This window comes from Chiloscyllium plagiosum, chromosome 33, assembly GCF_004010195.1.
Source record: "Chiloscyllium plagiosum isolate BGI_BamShark_2017 chromosome 33, ASM401019v2, whole genome shotgun sequence".
Taxonomy (NCBI): Eukaryota; Metazoa; Chordata; class Chondrichthyes; order Orectolobiformes; family Hemiscylliidae; genus Chiloscyllium; species Chiloscyllium plagiosum.
In genome coordinates this window covers 515306-535760 of record NC_057742.1, presented here as the reverse complement: position 1 = coordinate 535760, position 20455 = coordinate 515306, and the positions used below count along the sequence as shown (strand labels likewise).

The 20455-nt window shown below is 43.5% G+C and overlaps 1 protein-coding gene across 3 annotated transcripts in view; it reads right to left on the bottom strand.

Moving 5' to 3' along the window:
• Positions 1-2086: 2086 nt before the first annotated feature.
• LOC122539698 (receptor tyrosine-protein kinase erbB-2-like) overlaps positions 2087-20455 on the bottom strand; it is a 46448-nt gene continuing 28079 nt past the window's right edge. The window contains exons 16-26 of one of the 3 annotated variants that reach the window (XM_043674694.1): positions 13321-13456; positions 11963-12085; positions 11339-11437; positions 10169-10354; positions 8567-8725; positions 8128-8203; positions 7369-7515; positions 5582-5679; positions 4904-5008; positions 4053-4323; positions 2087-3879 (exon numbers count right to left, since the gene is read on the bottom strand). In XM_043674694.1, the coding sequence (XP_043530629.1) occupies positions 3554-3879; positions 4053-4323; positions 4904-5008; positions 5582-5679; positions 7369-7515; positions 8128-8203; positions 8567-8725; positions 10169-10354; positions 11339-11437; positions 11963-12085; positions 13321-13456 (1726 nt within the window). In that variant the 3' untranslated portion in view covers positions 2087-3553. The other 2 variants (XM_043674693.1, XM_043674695.1) reach the window with 2 other exon arrangements.

Below are 20455 nucleotides of genomic sequence, written 5' to 3'. Positions count from 1 at the left end.
GATCTGGATGCATTTGTACACTGGTCACTGAATGCAAGCATACAAGTGCAACGTGCAGTTAGGAATGCAAATGGTATCGTGGCCTTCATTGCAAGGGGATTTGAATCGAGAAGGGAATAAGTCTTACTGAGGCCACACCCAGAGTATTTTGGTCTCCCTACACAGAGAAGTATATGTTTGCATAGGGGGCAATGCAGCTAAGATTTAATAGGCTGATTCTTGGAATGGAAGTTTGTAGTATGAGGGATTGAATTCACAGGGTCTGTATTCATTGGAGCTTGGAAGAATGAGAGGGGATTTCATTGAAACATACAATTCTGACAGGCTGGACAGACTGGTGCAAGGATGATGTTTCCACGGTCAGGGGGTATAGAACAAGGGATCATGGTTCCAAAATACAGACTGAGATGAAGAGAAATTTCTTCATTTGGTGGTGAACCTATGGAATACTCTACCTCAGGTGGCTATGGAGGCAAAGTTACTGAAGATACTTAAGAAAGAAAGATTTCTAGTGCTACAGATGTCAAGGATTCAGGGTTCAATGGAAGTATTGCATTAATATACAGGAACAGTGAAGATAATGCAAAAGTAGGCTGACTGCGCTGAATGATCTGCTGCAATTTTCTGTGGTTCCAAACATACATTTGTTGGCTTTTTGAAGGGACCATATAACTGGTGCCACTTCCTTCTCTTTCCTTTAAATGTCTTCAAGCATTTATCCAATTCCCTTCTGGAAACCTTCCACAAAAGGAGCAGTAGGAGGTGGGGCAATTGAATATTTGAAGTCGGAGTAGATAGATTCTTGATGGCTGAGGGAATTGAGAATTACTGAAGGGACAGGAATACGAAATTCCCACAAATGGATCAACCATGATCTGTCTGAACAGTACAACATGGTCCTTGGGCAGAATGGCTGACCTTCATATTGCTGAATATGGCAGCCTTTCATGCAACAAGTGTTGATGTCATTCTTTTCATGTTGCCTCTAGTGCTTTTGCAATTATCTTCTGTCTCACTGGTTATTGATCCCTCTGCCACTGCAAACAGCTTTTCTTTTTTGACACTATCAAAGCCTTTCCTGATTTTGAACATCTCCAATAAATCTCTATCAACTTTCTCTGCTCCAAGGAGAACAAGCTGACCTTTTTCAGTCTTTCTAGTTAAGTCCTGGAAATGTGTTGCTGGAAAAGCGCAGCAGGTCAGGCAGCATCCAGGGAACAGGAGAATCGACGTTTCGGGCATAAGCCCTTCTTCAGGAATTCATGAAGAAGGGCTTATGCCCGAAACGTCGATTCTCCTGTTCCCTGGATGCTGCCTGACCTGCTGCGCTTTTCCAGCAACACATTTCCAGCTCTGATCTCCAGCATCTGCAGACCTCACTTTCTCCTCTCTAGTTAAGTCCCTCAAGTCTGGTACCATTCCAATAAATCCCTTCTGTGCCTTCTCCTTGACCTCCAAGGTCTTGGACAACCTTCCTGAAGTGTGGTGCCTGGGAATGGACATAATTCCCATCAGATGCTGTGAGCAATTATGAAAGTTATAGCCATTTCCTAGTCCTTTTCCCCTAAACTTTGCTCCAGTTTGAAGGATCATTGTTCACCCCTTTTTTCTCACTGCCTCTTCATTCCCTGGTGACCAACTGAGAGAAGGAAATGTGCAAAGTTCCAAACAGGGACACACACTGGTGTAATGAAATGCAATTTACAAACTTGAAAACAAAGTAAGAAAACGTAAAAATAGAGTGAGATTTATTTGCAGTATATAGTGTTTTACATGATCCAGATTTAGAGAAAATGTACAATGGCTGGGGTAATTCACCACAGTAATTTCACAAAGTCAGATCGTATGCTTATCGACTGATCCCGAATTGACTCCAATGAGCAACGCAATTTTGTAAAGTTTAATAAGAGCTCAGGCACAAGGAGTCTCTGTTAGTATGTGACTATGATGTGGAGGAGCTGGTGTTGGACTGGGGTGAACAAAGTTAAAAATCACACAACACCAGGTTATAGTCCAACAGGTTTATTTGGAAGTACTAGCTTTCACAGCGCTGCTCTGCTACCTGATAAAGGAGCTGCAGTCCAAAAGCTAGTGCTTCCAAGAAAACCTGTTGGACTATAACCTGGTGTTGTGAGATTTTTAATTTAAGTATGTGACTATTACACCCTCGTCCATGCTGAGGAATAACAAGCTCCTGTCACCTGCACTTGGTAAACCCACAGGATCAAGAATGCATCCTCATCACAGCATAGCTCTAACTGCACTGGAGTCTAATTGAAGACCAGTTTACCAAACAGTAAATCATTCCAGCCTGGCCCTCCATTCAAACAAAGCAGCTCTGAGCCTGCAACGGAACAGTACAGATGGCTAATGGAGTGAGGGCCACTTAGGCAATTCCACCATCAGCTGTAATCAGAATAAAATCAAACCATTTCCCAGAAACAAGTAAAAGTGCTCATATTGAAACATTCACATCAAATGGATACTTCTAGAAAAAATATCTTTTACAAACATATAAAACTCTTTCCCCATAATCGAATATACAAAAACTCTGATCAAATGGATTTAAAAACTCATGAATTTCAGAATTGAGTAATTTCTACAACATTCTCCAAACCAAAAGCAATTCATTTCCAACATTCTGTTGTACAAACTTTAAACTTCATATACAAAAAAAAAAGTTCATTCCTCTTAATGTTGTTCGGTGAATTCTCACATCTTGCCTGCTGCTTGTGATCTCTCTCAAATCCCAGTATCACCCTCCATCCCCCAGTCGGGATCAGCTCCTCACTGCCTGTCCTTTGATTCACCCAACCAGGGTTCAGGGCAATACTTATCTGTTAAATGTGATGCTGCCTATTCCCATCAGAAACAGACACCCGGTATCTCAGAAGCTCAGACCCTTCCTCACATCTAAACCACAGGGGTGGCAAGGGAATGGCCAACACTCAGGGAAGAGGTTGAGAGGGTCTAGTCACTGCACCTGCGGAGAGGGTGGGTTGGGGAGGGGCAATACGTAGAAAAGGGTAGCTGCACTGAGACTCAAGCAGATCTTAGATGTGGGATCCAGTCTGGATGGCCTGAAGGATTCACAGCGAATCACCAGCAATCCCTGGATCAGACTGGGAATTTTTTATTGCTAATCGTGAATAGTTTTATGATTTTTTTAGAGTTACAATAAAAACAGGACTCTGAGGGAACATTTCACACTTTGCCTGCTCGTTTCCAAAAGCTCTTGCTCAGTGGCCTAGGTCAGCAAGGTGTTTACTGCCAGTTCACCTACACTACATCTCGGAAGAGTTTCACCAGTTAACCTGGGCTCTTTTGTGAAATATTCCAGAACAGAAATTGTGGCACCAACAAATGTCTCACTCACCAAAGCCTGTTTACAGTAAGATTTAGTTAAGGTGCTGAGTAAAATAAGCTGCCTTTTCAACGGATGCTGTTAGACATGAGAGATGTGTCCTTCTGTTTTGAATACGCTTAGGTTCTGATTGCTGTTCAGTCTTCTGGCAGTGAGACAGCTGATTATACCAGAAGCTGCCGGATTCCTCTACACACTGCTCGCCTCCGCCAGGCCAAGATATTCAGCGTTCTCCGCTGTTGCAACCCGGATGTATCCGTTGGGTTGTGTTAGTGACGGGGTAGCAGGGCTCAGGCAAGGATTATTCCCAGAGTGTAACCTGCTCTGGAGATCAGGCGGCCAATAATCAGGATGATCAAATGGTAGGTCCTTGTTCCCAGACAGACTCTGTTGAGTCAAATATTCAGGATTTTCCACGGTGTTTCTGAACTGACTTTTTGGGATCAGGGGCCCATTCCTGGCATTACCTCGAGCTTGGCTGGGAGATAAGGTTTCATCTGCCTGGTTTATATAGTCTGACAAGAAACAAAAGATGAAGATTAGAAGCAAAATCAGGTCATGTTGGTGCCAAAGATCAGACCCAGACTTCACCAGATGCACCCTCTGCCCTACCTCCCACATGAAGAATTAGCAACGGACTTTTCAAAGCAAGTCGGCAGGAGAAGGAACAAACATCATCGACATTAACCTGTTTCAGTTTGATCAGAGCCCAGTGAGATGTAACTATCCACCTCATCTTCTCCCTCGTCGGTCAGATGCACTGTGGGATCGGAGCTGTATCGCTGAGTGACATTGTCCTCTCTGGTAGGACAGCAGGGCACTCCTCTACATCCTGAATTCTCAGCCTCAGTGCAAGTGTCGACACAGGCAGCAACTGTTTGTGAAGCACCAGACACCAGGCCAGAGATTTGTGCAGCCTCTGACCCCTGACCTTCTACTTCTGCCACACTTGTTGCACTCTAAAAAAGGAAAGAAAACAAGAGGCTGTCAGATCGGGACTAGATACATTTAACCCCAAATATAATGACTTCCTCCATCTACCTGAATCTGGTCATTAGACTGACTCCTACGTCCAAGGGCCAGTGTTCAATAACGGATCCAGTAACTATCAGTAAGACGTTTGACTGTGAAGGATCACTACCTAGCCTCAGCCAACACAAAGACACTAATTTCCAGTTGGACTTCCTTTTTAATAGCCACCCCACACCCAATTGTTCTCCATGATCAGGCAGGAGTCTGAAAGGGACAGCAGACACTGCCAATTACAAATTGTTACAGCAACAATATGTGCAATACTGCTCCACAATTTGGCTTTTGTGACCTCCGAACACACAAACACCTGCTCCTGATCCAGACCTCCATTATTAAAGCCACAGAATGGATGGAACTGAACTCTGCCAATGGAGGCAAATTTAGGTGTCTTGACCTGGTCTAAAAGGAGCTGGGTTAAACACTGTTACAAATATTTACTCTGGAAGATGACATTCTGCTCCTGTAATGGGTGCGGGGCTGAGTGGTGAAAAACCCCTGATGTGGTACCAGATACTCTTCAGCGTCGATCAGATCCTGCATGTCCTCATCTTCCAGGAGAGTGCGGTAGAACTTACTGTCGGTGGGGCTCTGAAGGACCATCTGCTCATCACCCTGAAACAAGACAATAGGAAAACCGAGATCAGCTCAACATCTCTCAGAAGAAATCAGACTCTGTCTTGCATCCACTGAAAATGAGATGGGGTAGTGGAAGTAACATGAAAGTAAGGTAATGAAGAACAGGAGGCATGACAGAGAGACTAGGAGGAGGGAGGAGAATGCGAATGGGGGCGAGCAGGTATAAGAGAGCGAGAACACGAGAAGGAGGGAGAGAGAACAAGGTAGGGAGGTGTGGAGAGGAAGAGAGAGAACAGGATGAGGAGGGAGAGACAGAATGGTGAGGAGGAGGAAGAGAAAGAAATGTGGGGGTGAAGGGAGAGAATTGAAGGAGTGAGAGAGAACTTGAGGGAACGTAATGTACAAGAGAGCGCGCGAGCGAGCGCAAAATCAGGTGGACAGAAAAATACATAAGACAGAGAAAAAAGGAAAAAGGAAAAAGAGAAAAATGAGAAAAATAAGAGAGAGAGAGAGACAGACAGACAGAGAGACATGGTGTGTGCAGGAGTCTGAGCAATTAATTGCGCCTAACATCAGGAAGGCCCATGTAGCAGCTCCTCTGGTACTTACCTGGATTACCACATATCGGGGAGGGTCTCGGGCCATTTTAGTAAACTCTGTCACCAATTCCCGGAACTTGGGTCTACATTCCGAGTCGATCATCCAGCCTAGTAGAATAATCAGGAAAGCTATCAAAAACCGAGCTCCACAGGCATACATCCTGTCATCTGGATGAATTTCAGATTTAGTGAGTGAGGATTGTAAAGAAAATAAAAATTTTCATTAATGGAGTGTCATTATTCTCTCAGAACACCCTGAAGTGTTCCAATGCCAGTGAAGAAGTTTCTCAAGTACAGCCGCTGCTTGGGAGAAGGTAGAGTTTGGTTATTGGCTACTGTTAACCTATTTTCCTTGATTATGAGAAGATTCACATTTTCAGGATTGCAAAATTAGATGTAAAATAATTGTTTGCAGATACTTGTAGGTCACAAAGAAATTGCAAATTTGAATTTGCTGCTTCACTCCAATCTCTTTACTCTCTTGATTCCAATGAAGAGCAAAAATAAGTTCCCAGAAACAGCAGTTCTTCTTTCGTTCAGCACTCTACAGCGCTCAGATTCAACATCAATTCAATAATTTCACATCATTACCACTGCCTGTATTATTTGGGATGGTATGTATTTGCAATTTTGCTGTTGCTATCTACACCTTTCCCAAGCCCATCTTTTGCTTCTTGCCTTGTGTCATTTGCACCAGTTATTTGATCTTGTGACAATGCTGTGGCTTTAAAGAGGTTATTTTGTCCTGGCTTTTCTTTTGAAGAGAGATTGTAAGACAGAGATGCGGAACTGCCCAGTAAAGACCACTTGCATAAACACCTTATGAGACCTTGGGGTTTTTAATGAAGTAAGAACAATGGAAGTATCCTGGGTGTGGCCAGCTCTAACAGACCAGGCTTTCTAGTTTTTGTTAGTTTTAGGTTTAACTTTAGCTTTAGAGAGAAGCTATTGGGGTCTCCAAAGGGTTGGAAGCTACAGTGAATGTCTCCTGGCAGCTATATTCTCTGAATTTTCTCTTGATGTGTTTTCCCTCCTGGTTTGGAGAACTGCATGTCAGAATCCGTCTCTGAATTTTACTTTCTTCCGAAGTGTTTATGGGATGTTACTATATTGGAACTGTCAATTAGGAACTGTATCTACTATTCTGTTAAGTTTCCAATAGAGTTAAGTTATTCTAAATTCCTATTTCTTTGGTTGCATTTTAACTACAGTGTTTAAATAAATTGTGTTTTGCATAACGTTGAGTAGCTTGACCAGTCACATTGCAGCGGGAACAGGCACTTCACATTTGTCTTTAAAATAAGAAAAGGTTAGGGTCGAGGTTACTGCCTTAAAATATTTTGAGGGAGTCTGGTCTGACCCATAACAGTCTTTAAGTCTCTCCAGCCTTCCACCCAGTCATTGACTTTCCCTTTCCTCCTCACCCTGCCTCGGGACTTGATTAAGATTTGTTACGTCTCCATTTTCCAGGTCTGAGGGAAGATCACTGAACTGAAAAACGAGCGAGTAAAAATTAAAAATGTTGGAAATACTCAGTAGCTCTAAAAGCAATTTCTTCCCCCCTAGGTGGAGCCGACCTGATGAGCATTTCCATTATTTTCACTTTTTAAGCCAAGAGTTCTTTTTGCATTAAACTATCAAATTTAAGGCATAGATGAGCACAATGCTCCTGTTTCCCAGGGTTCAGTCCAGTACCCGGGGATTTTCGACTCTGTGGAGAGCAGTCTCACTTGATATTTTTGTGCTGCATTCTCTAAGCTGCTGTTCCATGTTGTGTCTAACAGATTTCTAACTCACATTTAACCATGATCATGTAGACATCAATGGTGCAGATCGGGGGCTGTGGGAGTCGCTCTCCCTTTTCCAGCAGGTCAGGGATCTCACGAGCCGGGAGACCATCATATGGTTTAGCTCCAAACGTCATCAACTCCCAGACCGTTACTCCTGCAGGTAACCAAACATTTTTTACTTTATTGCACAAAGAATGTGGCACATACAGGTAACAAGGACATTGCTGACCAGTAGCCACCTCGTACCCACAGGAGATACTTTTCAAGACCTACCACGGAAGCCCGCAACAGTGGATAGGTGCAAATCCATTCATTTAAATGGGAAACAGACCTTCCCAGCAGCCTCCTGGTCCCTGGTTCTGGAACATTCCCTATAATATGTTTGGGCCGCGGTAAACTGCGGGTAACTGAAACCGCGGTAACCAGATGCATGGATTCAGGGGTTGCCCTGTATATGACTGTACTGGCCATTAAACATGTATATCCTGGAGCTTCCTCGATCAGTGCATTCACATACCCAGATGCTCTCAGTGCAGCTCCATACCCGGTGTGAGCACTTCAGGCAGCCAGCTCCCTCACTAAGAGTGAACTTTACCAGATCATCAGCTTGCCACAACTATCACAATATTAACCCTGATGGATTCAGTTAGAATTTCCCAGCAATCAAACTGTAGATGAAGCTCTAAGGCACTCACCTTATCTCTTATATATGCTGATAATCAGAATGTGTACTGAGAGGTCACAGTTACAGGGCTGGTTTACATACCATAACTCCAGACGTCACTTTGGTGGGTGAACTTTCGGTGCAAAATGGACTCCAATGCCATCCATTTAATTGGAACCTAAGAAAACAGCAGACAAGATGAATCATTTTACATTCTGTGAACCCAAAAGCATTGATTCTCACTGGCAAGCAGCATGAAACAGTCTACAGTCCTGATCACTGCAAACCCAAACATATCAGCTGCAAAAAGAAATTAATTTACAATGAAGAACATTCAGGTACACACTGAGCTTGGACAACTCAAGTCGACAAAGGGAATAAAGGCTAAGGTGGAAACTCTCGGGGTCTGCATGGTTTTCCCTCATTAGCTCTAGAATTTCGGTAATTCAGATTAATCACTCCATGCAGGCAAGGCTTCCTCAAACAGTACAGTCTGAATTGAGGTTGTTCTACTGTGACACTGCCAATAGGCAGCATTTACCTTCCCGCCATCTGCATGATATTCTGTCTCATCAATGTCCAGCAGCCTAGCAAGCCCAAAGTCTGTGATCTTCACGTGGTTTGAACTTTTCACAAGGACATTCCTTGCAGCAAGATCACGATGGACCAATCGAACGTAATCTTCCAGATAGTTCATTCCCTGAGTGAAAGAGAACATCAGTGAGTGCAACTCCAGCCCCTTAGCTCACCTTTAACTTTATATCACAACTAAGATTTTTCAGATTAAAAGCAGACAATGGCATATCCTACCCAGTCTATCCTACAAAGTCTTCTCAAAAATATCTGGACTTGCACTTAACTTTGGACAGTCATCTCGTACATCAGCCAACCTATGGCCTACTCACTGAATCATAACTTAAAGCCAATAACACCATTTGTGGGTACGTTTAGCCCCATTGGCAGGAGACACAGCAGAGATGACAGCATAAAGATATACAGTCAAGAGAATGTGACCCTGGGAATCCTCTGGATTCTGGATCCCTGGATCCCATGAATTTTTCTGTGGTATCATATCAAACAGGGGCAAGGACACCTCGTGTTGTTTACCAGTCATTACCACTCTTAGCTGATCTGTCAGTCTCCAGGCTGAACACAACTCGGAAGAAGCAAGGAAGGTGGTGAGGGCACAGAATGTACTCTGTGTGGGCAACTTCAATGTCCATCACTGACTATCTCAGTACTACTACATCCAAATGTGCTAGCTGAGTCCTAAAAGATGTAGCTGCTAGAACTGGGTGCTATTCTACATCACTTTTACCAGAAGCAATACCAAGCATACCTAAACTGAGCTGTCAACCTTAGTGAAAATACAACACAGCAGTACGTAAATGTTAAACAGCTGGAATAGCATGCTACAGACAGAGCTAAATGATCCCAGAACTGATGGATCAGATCAAAGTTCTGCAGTCCAGTCACATCCAGTTATGAACAATTAAACAACTAACTGGAGAAGGGTAAAAAAAAATCCTCATCTTTAATGGTGACGGGGCCAACACATTAGTGCAAATGACAAGGCTGAAGCTATTGTAACAACCTTCAGCCAGAAATGCCAAGTAAATGATTCTTCTTGACCTCCCTCTGAGATCTCCAACATCAGAGATGCCAGTCTTCAGGCAACTTGATTCACTACACTATCAATAACATGTTGAAGGCACTAAATACAGCAAAGGTTTAGATTAGATTCCGTACAGTATGGAAACAGGCCCTTCAGCCCAACAAATCCACACCGACCATCCGAACAGTAACCCACCCATACCCATTTCCCATATTTCCCCCTGACTAATGCACTGAACACTATGGGCAATTTAGCATGGCCAATTCACCCGACCCGCACATTTTTGGATTGAGGGAGGAAACCGGAGCACCTGGAGGAAACCTACGCAGACGAGGGCAGAATGTGCAAACTCCACACAGACAGTCGCCCAAGCTGGGAATCAAACCCAGGTCCCTGGCACTAAGAGGCAGCAGTGTTAACCACTGAGCCCACCATGCCACCCTGACAACATTATGGCGATAGTGCTGAAGATTCCTGCTCCACACGAGCAGTGTCATGAGTCCAGCTCAGACCTCTCTGCTGACATACCTTTGCGATCTGCACACACCAGTTGAGGAGATGCTGAGATCCAATTCGGTCCCTGTTTTCTCGGACATAATCCAGTAGGGATCCAAATGGCATCAGCTGTGTTACCAGCTGAACAGTAGATGTCAGGCAGATTCCAAGCAGACGACAGACGTAAGGGCTACTCACTCCCGCCATTATGTATGCCTCCTACAATACACAAAAATACCTCAGTAGTCTGTGCCAATCAGCACTGTCTGAAACTCCGCTATAACGAGTACTTCTGATTCTGAGTTGTGGGAATTGGCAAAATTTCATCCTCACCTTCAGAATGAAACATTAGGAATCAAAGCACCTTTCTATCTTTGAATTCAGTGTTGATTGAACTCAAGGCAAATACAGAATAGTTATAATATTTCAGCCGCTTCACCAAGGAGATTGTAGATTGCGAGCACTAAAGAGTCTGGGATTTAAAGGGCACTGAGTATAGAATGAAATCATCCGCAGGAAAGTGGATGATGACTGAGGAAGGTGGTTTATCTGGAGAGGGAACAGAGTTGGAGCACACAGCCCTCAGAACTCATATTGATGGGAGGGCACTCACAAACTACTGACCCAATGGACCAATGAGTCAGGAGATGTGGGAGTCTTCAACAGAGCTTTGCTGGGAGGCCACATGATGAGAACGTGCTTGGAAGTGTAAGGTTCCAGAACCTGTCAAAGTCTTAGGAGAAATTCAGAGCAAAAAGAAGTTTTACCAAAATGCTAAAGCACTGATTTGCAGAGATTTGTAAAGAGGTTCTAATTTCACTGGAATCAACCATGCTGGAAACTAATCCACTAAATGTTGATTGGGCAGAACTGTTAAGGTGAAAATAACTGGAGAAATCAAAATTCAACGCAGTAATTTCAGAAATTGTCAATGGAGGACAGAGAGGGCTGGAGTTAGCAGTATGTGGGAATCATCTTCTGTTGATGAATGTGGGAAAATGGAATGGGAGTTTAGTTATTTCTGGTGGCCTGCCCTGATTTCATTTCAAACTGTGAGGGGAACCTATTGCACCAGAAGCGAGGTAATCTGCATCACTATAATGCTCTCGATTAGTCATAAGGGTAACGAATGGCTATATTCCTGTGGCATTTATTAAACCAATTGTTTGAATCGCTGGCTGATATGTAACTTGTTATACTTACATCCAGGATATCTTTGTTAGCTTTTGGAGACGTTCCCTCTCTTAAAACCTTAATAGCAACAGGAATCTTCACATCTTCATCCTCCGGCATCCAGACTCCCTGTATTCAGGAAAATAGACATTTGAGGCCATCGGTTGAAGTCTCTTAACAAACTTACCCAGAACAGACTTACAAAGTAATAGGCGTAAATCATTCATAAATGATGCTTCTGCCACATCCTGTCAAGTCACAGATCACACCAGCTAATCACTGGGTGGGTAAATATACCTAAAATTATTTGAGATAAATTCTGGAGCTGAGGAGTGGCTCCACAGAGAGTGTGACGTAGGGAAGCTTTCTAAATTCTCCAGCAGCACCCAAATGTGGAACCAGCTCGAAACTCAACTGAAACGTAAACTGATGAATCAGTTTGTGAAATGTGGCAAGTTGTATTTCCAGCTTCCACATTTCAGCAATTGTGGCCACTCAGAATTTAACAATCCAGATGGATCTGAGGACTGCTACCTGACTGACACCTGGCTTCAAACCAGTCACACAGTTAAACAATGGATGGAAAGAAGGAGTAAGTTGAAGAAGTGATCAGAATTTCTCCAGGTCCCAATGCACAAGGGTCTCTTTACTCACCTTGTAAACTGTCCCAAAGGCACCAGATCCCAGAATTTTAACTTTCTTCATTTCAGTTTCCTTCAGGATTCGGATATGGGCCTGGTTTGGAACAACTCCACTTGGGGTCAGTGGTTCAACCAGCTGAAAAACAAATTATCAGACAACAATTTAGACTGGGGATTCACAGGGCACCTTGGAACTTCTTACATTTCTGACCTGGAAAACCACTTCAAATTCAATACAGAACTGAATTAAATGAGTGAGAACTAAAATGTGAATCTATTCTGGAAAGAACTTATTTTCTTTAATCTGATCAACAATGAAATGACGTTCAAGGTAGGATGCAAAGTCAGTGGTTGGTAGTTACTTATCAGGTGAGTTACAGTGCCACTGCACCACTGGTTAAATCACACAGTCCTATCCACATAGTGAGACCGTGTACCATGACAGAATATGATGTTGAGTTGAGTCTGCACATTCATAGCTAAAAAATGTGTTGCTGGAAAAGCTCAGGTCAGGCAGCATCCAAGGAGCAGGAAAATCGATGATTCGGGCATAAGCCCTTCTTCAGGAATGAGGAAGGTGTGCCAAGCAGGCACAGATAAAAGGTAGGGAGGGGGGACTTGGGGGAGGGACGTTGGGAATGTGATAGGTGGAAGGAGGTTAAGGTGAGGGTGATAGGCCGGAGAGGGAGTAGGGGTGGAGAGGTCAGAAAGAAGATTGCAGGTCAAGAAGGCGGTGCTTGGCACACCTTCCTCATTCCTGAAGAAGGACTTATGCCCGATACATCGATATTCCTGCTCCTTGGATGCTGCCTGACCTACTGCGCTTTTCCAGCAACACATTTTTCAGCTCTGATCTCCAGCATCTGCAGTCCTCATTTTCTCCTCTGCACATTCATACACCCCTTTTCTGGGTGCTTCACTTTGTGTTCTCACTATGGTTGCATAAATTGATAGCTGCAGTTTTTATGGAGGCTCAGGACTTCAATTCCAGTCTTTTCTGTGAAAGGAGGCAGCAATGGCTCAGTGGTAGCACTTTCATCAGTCAGGAACTAATGTCCCAACTCTTCAGCTCTCAACTGAGATTCTCAGCGTGGTATTTGGCATGCTGCGCTGAAGTTTTTATTGAGCAAGTGAGATGGGAAGGGATGGGATGGAATGTGAAGAGGGTGTTTTTTGAATATCTCATGGGTAAGGAAAATTGACCACTCGTGCTTCATCTGGGAGATGCCTGTGAACAGTCAAGGTGGGTCACTGAGTCAACCACTGTAACTGACATTACCATGGCCCTTCTCCAGCTGATGGTGCTTCATGGTGAATTGCAACAATTTCCCACAAGGAGGATAAGAGCTAGTTTGCTATGTTAACACTCACCTCTCTTTCCAGGAGTCTCAGCATTGTGTGTTTCCGCTTCAGTCGCTTCTTGCGTTTGAACCAGATAACAAGAAGAATCATAAGGACTGCAAAGAGTAGTGCTCCCACTATTCCTGCCACCACTGAGGTCACCTGGCTACACAGAAGAGAACCAGAGAGATTAGTTAAACAGAAACATCACATTTCAAGGACTAAGGACCAATTTTCACTAAAGTAGGTCCCATGATGTTAAGGAGCTCAGCAATTAAAATCTCTCATCAGAACTCCTGATATTGGTCAGAGATCTTAGTAACAAAGGGAGTTCTTGTATGGCTCTGAGACACAGCAAAAATGTTCTTATCCAGACTGCAACCTCTCAAATCTGGAATGTTTTTATCACTGCAACCTCTCAAATCCAAAATGCTCAGGACCAAAGCATTCCTGAATTTCAGAGTAACATTAGAATGCCTAAACAGATATCAAATATGCATCTGAGACATTCAAAATATTATAAATCAATAGTAAATTATTTCATTATCCAAAACAGTCATGAAACATTATAAAACACCCAATATGTTACAAAGAAGTTGAAGGGGGCACATGACGATAACTCTTTGACAGATTCCACAGACTGAATCAGTCAGTACAAGATTTTCAGAGACTTACGACTGTTTTATTATTAAACTATATTGTGCAGTACAAGTACCAGGTTCACTCTTCCCTTCTAGACCCTTCACCTTTTCAGAAGTTAACTCCTGCCCTGGGGAACATTCTAGTCCATTTTATTTTAAATCAATCTGTTCAGACATGTTATGAGACATCGCTGGAACAGATGGGACCTGAACCCAGGCCTCTGGACCCAAAAGATCCAAGTATACCAGCTCAAGTACAAAGTCAACTAAGCAAGATCTTGGTCTCTACTGACTCAAACTATCACAGTTTATCCTCAAACATTGCTGTGGTTGTGGGTAGGTTTGCCAAACTGTGAAGTTGATTTGCAGATGTTTTGTCTCTTGTCTATGTGACATCTTCAGTGTTTTGGAGTGTCCTATGAATTGCTGTGGTACTGTCTCTTCTGAAATTTATTAGGTCCTGTTTCTGCTATTTTCAGTTGCCGGTTCCAGTTGTTCGTTGTGTTGGCCGGTATATTGGGTCTTGGTCAGTGTGTTCGTTGATCAAGTCTGTGGATGAGTGCCATGCCTCTAGAAATTCTCTGGCTGTCCTCTGTTTAGCTTGCCCTACAATTGTTGTGCTGTCCCAGTCAAATACGCAGTCATTGTCATCTGTGCGTATAGCTACCAGGGACAGCTGATGTTCATGGATGCAGAATGCTAGTTGTCTGCCTATTTGTACGATAAAGTGTTTTGTGCAGTACGTGCGTGGAATTGTGTAAATTAGGTTTGTCTTGCACATGATGGGTAATAGAGTATTTTGTCCTGGTGAGTTGTTGTCTGAGCATGCTTGTTGGTTTATGGGCTGTCATGAATCCCAGTGACAGAAGTCTGGCTGTCAGTTCCGAGACATTTTTTATATAGAGTGGTTAGTGTGTCTGGTCATGGCATGTCCTCGTCGCGTTGTTTGTCTGTTAGGCATCTGCGGACAAAGTTGCGGAGATATCCGTTCTCGGTGAAGAGGTGTTGTTCTTCTCTTCACAGGTCAGGAGTGTTGCAGTGCATCGTAGCCTTTTTGAACAAGGTCCTAATGCGGCTTCTCTTGTATGCGTTTGGGTAGTTGCTTTTGCAGTTTAGGATCTAGTCCATGCGTGTGCCTTTGCTGTACTCTCGTGGTGCATTCACTGTTCTTTTTACCATCACATCCAGGAATGGGAGTTGATTGTTGGTTCCCTCATAGGAGAGGCCCTTCAGCCCTCGATGTTGCGCCGCCCTGTGAAACCAATCTGAAGCCCATCTAACCTACACTATTCCATTCTCGTCCATATGCCTATCCAATGACCATTTAAATGCCCTTAAAGTTGGTGAGTCTACTACTGTTGCAGGCAGTGTGTTCCACACCCCTACTACTCTCTGAGTAAAGGAACTACCTCTGACATCGGTCCTATATCTATCATTCCTCAACTTGAAGCTATGTCCAATCGTGCTAGCCTTCACCATCCTAGGAAAAAGGTTATTACTGTCCTCTGATTACCTTGTATGTCTCAATTAAGTCACTTCTCAACCTTCTTCTCTCTAACAAAAACAGCCTCAAGTCCTTCCTTCCTTCATAAGACCTTCCCTCCATACCAGGCAACATCATTGTAAATCTCCTCTGCACCCTTTCCAAAGCTTCCACATCCTTCCTATAATGTGGTGACCAGAACTGCATGCAATCCTCATCTCTGGCAAATCTGACACCTGTGAGAATGGTGTTGATAATCCAATGTGTTCTCTCAATTGCTGTTCATTTAATAATTACAAAAGTGTCATCCACGTATTTGATTCAGAATGTGGATCAGATTTGTGGTAGGGCTGTTTGTTCCAGTCATTGCATCACTGCTTCTGCTATAAGCCCGGAGATAGATAAGCCCATAGGTCTCTCATTGATTTGTTCATATATTTGGTTGTTGAATGTGAAGTGTGTTGTCAAGCACACGTTTAGTTTGAGTACGCAGTCCTTGTTGATAGGTTCCCCGTCATGTCATCTGTTCTGTTTGTCCAGGAGGTTGACTATTGTCTCTCTGGCTAGAGTTTTGTCAGATGGATACAGAGTCATTTGGATACAGAGCTGGCTCAAAGGTAGAAGACAGAGGGTGGTGGTGGAGAGTTCCTGACTGGAGGTCAGGACTAGTGGTATGTCACAAGGATCAGTCCTGGGTCCACTGCTTTTGATCATTTATATAAATAATTTGGATGTGAACATAGGAAATATAGTTATTAAGTTTGCAGATGACACCAAAATTGGAGGTGCAGTGGACAGCAAATGTTACTTTAGAGTACAATGGGATCTTGATCAGATGGGCCAATGGACTGAGGAGTGGCAGATGGAGTTTAATTTAGATAAGTGAGGTGCTGCATTTTGGGAAAGCAAATCAGAACATGGCTTATACACTTAATGGTAAGGTCCTGGGGAGTGTTGCTGAACAAAGAGACCTTGGAGTGCAGGTTCATAGCTCCTTGAAAGTGGAGTCGCAGGTAGATAGGATAGTTTGGTATGCTTTCCTTATTGGTCAGAGCATTGAGTACAGGAGTTGGGAGGTCATGTTGCAGCTGTACAGGACATTGGTTAGGCCACTTTTGGAATATTGCGTGCAATTCTGGTCTCCCTTCTATCGGAAGGATGTTATGAAATTTGAAAGAGTTCAGAAACGATTTACAAGGATGTTGCCAGGGTTGGAGGATTTGGGCTATAGGGAGAGCCTGAACAGGCTGGGACTGTTTTCTGTGGAGCATCGGAGGTCGAGGGGTGACCTTATAGAGATTTATAAAATCAGGAGGGGCATGGATAGGATAAATAGACAAGGTCTTTTTCCTGGGGCGTGGGAGTGCAGAACTAGAGGGCATAGGTTTAGGATGAGAGGAACAACAAGGTTCGGGGTCATGCTCCCTCTGTAGGTAGGTATCAGTATCTGCAAGTAGTTTCTCTGCTTTCTGAATACATTTAGTCTTGTCCATTATAATCATCATTCTGCCCTTGTCCACTGGTACTATGATTACATCCTGGTCATTTTTGAGGGCTTTTCTCTCTTTGATGTTGAAGTTGTTCATTAGTCTTTTCTTTGTTAGTAAGGGTACAATGGTTTGTCTGACTACCATTGTCACATGTTTCATGCTACAAAATACAGTGAAGTGTTTATACAGTGTCACCACCCTCTAGTGCTATCTTAAAACACAGAAAAATAAAGCAAAACAGGTGAAAGCAGATAAATGAACTAATTGTCCAACTTTACAGTCCTTCTTGTAAGTGCTCCATCATATGCCTGGTGACCAGGCATAAGTCTTTTTTGGTGCATCGCTGCGGCTGGAATCAAAGTCGCGGCTGTTTGGTGTCATTGTGCCTCCACCGATGCCTTCACCACTGAGTGCTTGCTGGACCTCGTCAAATCAGATATCACCAATGCTGTTGTGTATTGCTCCAGCCCACACTCAGCTCTGCTACCTTCGTGAGTCTGCTTTGAGCCCATCTTGCTGATGCAGCTACTTACTAATGCTGCCTGATCTTGTACTGGGCCCAAGCACACCTCTGCCACCGCTTCCATGAATCTGCACTGGAAGCAGATGGCAGCAGGATCCCAAACTCACCTCTGCATCAGCAGCCACAAGTCAGCGCTCAGAACGCCTCAACAAAACAGAAGCCACTGTGAACCCAAACTCACGTCCGCCACAAGTGCATGCTGATACTGTCACCATAACCAAGTCTTGAAGAGGTAAGGACAATAGGAGAAAGGAAGAGAAACTAAAAGAAAAGTCTTGTAGGTGTTAGCTTTTAAATACGGGAGATGGCATCTGATCCAACTCATTGTTCTAATATTGATGAAACCTGTTCTTTAATCAATTCAAACTTCCTTGGAATATAGTTTTTGAGACACTTTCGCAAACATTTTCTGAAGTTAAAGATAAATGACTTCAACATCCATTACAGATGGCTAATTTTTTGTCATTATTTTCTGATCAGCCTGTTCAGATATGTTATGATGCATCTCTGGAGCACAGAGGACTTGAACCCAGGCCTTCTGGCCCAGACTTTACTATTGCACCACTATTGCTGCGTGGGAAGAGAAATAGGCCATTTAGCACTTAAGCCTGTTCAATTGTTCATTTAGAGTCATGGGATTTTGTACACTACGTTGGTTTTGCTCATGCTGGATATCGGGTCCTTCGTTCTGGTGAGTTGTTGTCTGAGCGTGGCTGTTGGTTTGTGTGCTGTTATGAGTCCTAGTGGTCGTAGTAGTCTAGTCGTAGTGGTCGTAGAACATTTCTGAGCTGACAGCCAGACTACTACGACCACTAGGACTCATAACAGCACACAAACCAACAGCCACGCTCAGACAACAACTCACCAGAACGAAGGACCCGATATCCAGCATGAGCAAAACCAACGTAGTGTACAAAATCCCATGACTCTAAATGAACAATTGAACAGGCTTAAGTGCTAAATGGCCTATTTCTCTTCCCACGCAGCAATAGTGGTGCAATAGTAAAGTCTGGGCCAGAAGGCCTGGGTTCAAGTCCTCTGTGCTCCAGAGATGCATCATAACATATCTGAACAGGCTGATCAGAAAATAATGACAAAAAATTAGCCATCTGTAATGGATGTTGAAGTCATTTATCTTTAACTTCAGAAAATGTTTGCGAAAGTGTCTCAAAAACTATATTCCAAGGAAGTTTGAATTGATTAAAGAACAGGTTTCATCAATATTAGAACAATGAGTTGGATCAGATGCCATCTCCCGTATTTAAAAGCTAACACCTACAAGACTTTTCTTTTAGTTTCTCTTCCTTTCTCCTATTGTCCTTACCTCTTCAAGACTTGGTTATGGTGACAGTATCAGCATGCACTTGTGGCGGACGTGAGTTTGGGTTCACAGTGGCTTCTGTTTTGTTGAGGCGTTCTGAGCGCTGACTTGTGGCTGCTGATGCAGAGGTGAGTTTGGGATCCTGCTGCCATCTGCTTCCAGTGCAGATTCATGGAAGCGGTGGCAGAGGTGTGCTTGGGCCCAGTACAAGATCAGGCAGCATTAGTAAGTAGCTGCATCAGCAAGATGGGCTCAAAGCAGACTCACGACATGATTTCCCACTCACAAAGCCATGTTGACTATCCCTAATCAGTCCTTGCCTTTCCAAATAAATGTACATCCTGTCCCTCAGGATTCCCTCCAACAACTTGCCCACCACTGACGTCAGGCTCACTGGTCTTGTCCTTACCACCCTTCTTAAACAGTGGCACCACATTAGCCAACCTTCAGTCTTCCGGCACCTCACCTGTGACTATCGATGATACAAATATCTCAGCAAGAGGCCCAACAATCACTTCTATAGCTTCCCACAAGAGTTCTAGGGTACACCTGATCAGGTCCTGGGGATTTATCCATCTTTATGCATTTAAAGACATCCAGCACTTCCTCCTCTGTAATATGGACATTTTGCAAGGTGTCACTATCTATTTCCCTACTTTCTATATCTTCCATATCCTTTTCCACAGTAAATGCTAATGTAAAATACTTGTTTAGTATCTCCCCCATTTTCTGCGGCTCCACAAAGTCCACTTTGCTGATCTTTGAGGGGCCCTATTCTCTCCCTAGTTACCCATTTGTCCTTAATGTATTTGTAAAAACCCTTTTGATTCTCCTTAATTCTATTTGCCAAAGCTATCTCAAGTGAATAGCTTGGAGGGGAAGTTGCATGTGCTGGTGTTCCTATATGTCTGCCACCATGATTCTTCTAGACAGTAGAAATAGCAGGTTTGGAAGATGCTGTCAAAGGAATTGCTGCAATGCATCTTGTAGATGCTTAAGATAGCAAAGCCTACATTTCTTGTGGAAGTTTACATGAACAGCACAATAAGCACCTACTCCTCCTGACGTCATTCAGGTGCATGGGGCTCTAAAATCCCTGAGCAGGATCACTAAAAGGGGATGCTGCTCTGGAATTTTTTTACTGTGCTGCAGAGCCCCCTCAGTCCAGGAATTGCATGGTCTCAAAATCTTCATGGAAAAAACATCAATGTCACCCATGAAAATTCAATTTCATTTGGAATTTGGATTCATTATCAATGACCAGGATTGGATGCTGACCTTGAAATGAAGAACTGACAACTTGCTAAGTCACCGCTACAAGTTTGAAACCTATGTGCATATTTCTTGATAATAAAAGAAAATTGAGATAATCTGACTGGTATGGCAATTGGCTAGTGCTATACTGGAAATTAGTTTGTGGAATGTGTCACTGGGATAGTTTACAAATCGTCTGAATGTTGGAGGTTGGAAATATCAGTGCTGAAAAATGTGTTGCTGGAAAAGTGCAGCAGGTCAGGCAGCATCCAAGGAGCAGGAGAATCGACATTTTGGGCATAAGCCCTTCTTCAGGAATGAGGAAGGTGTGCCAAGCAGGCTAAAATAAAAGGTAGAGAGGAGGGGCGTTGGAAATGCAATAGGAGGAAGGAGATAAAGGTGAGGGTGATAGGCCGGGGTGGGGGCGGAGAGGTCAGGAAGTAGATTGCAGGT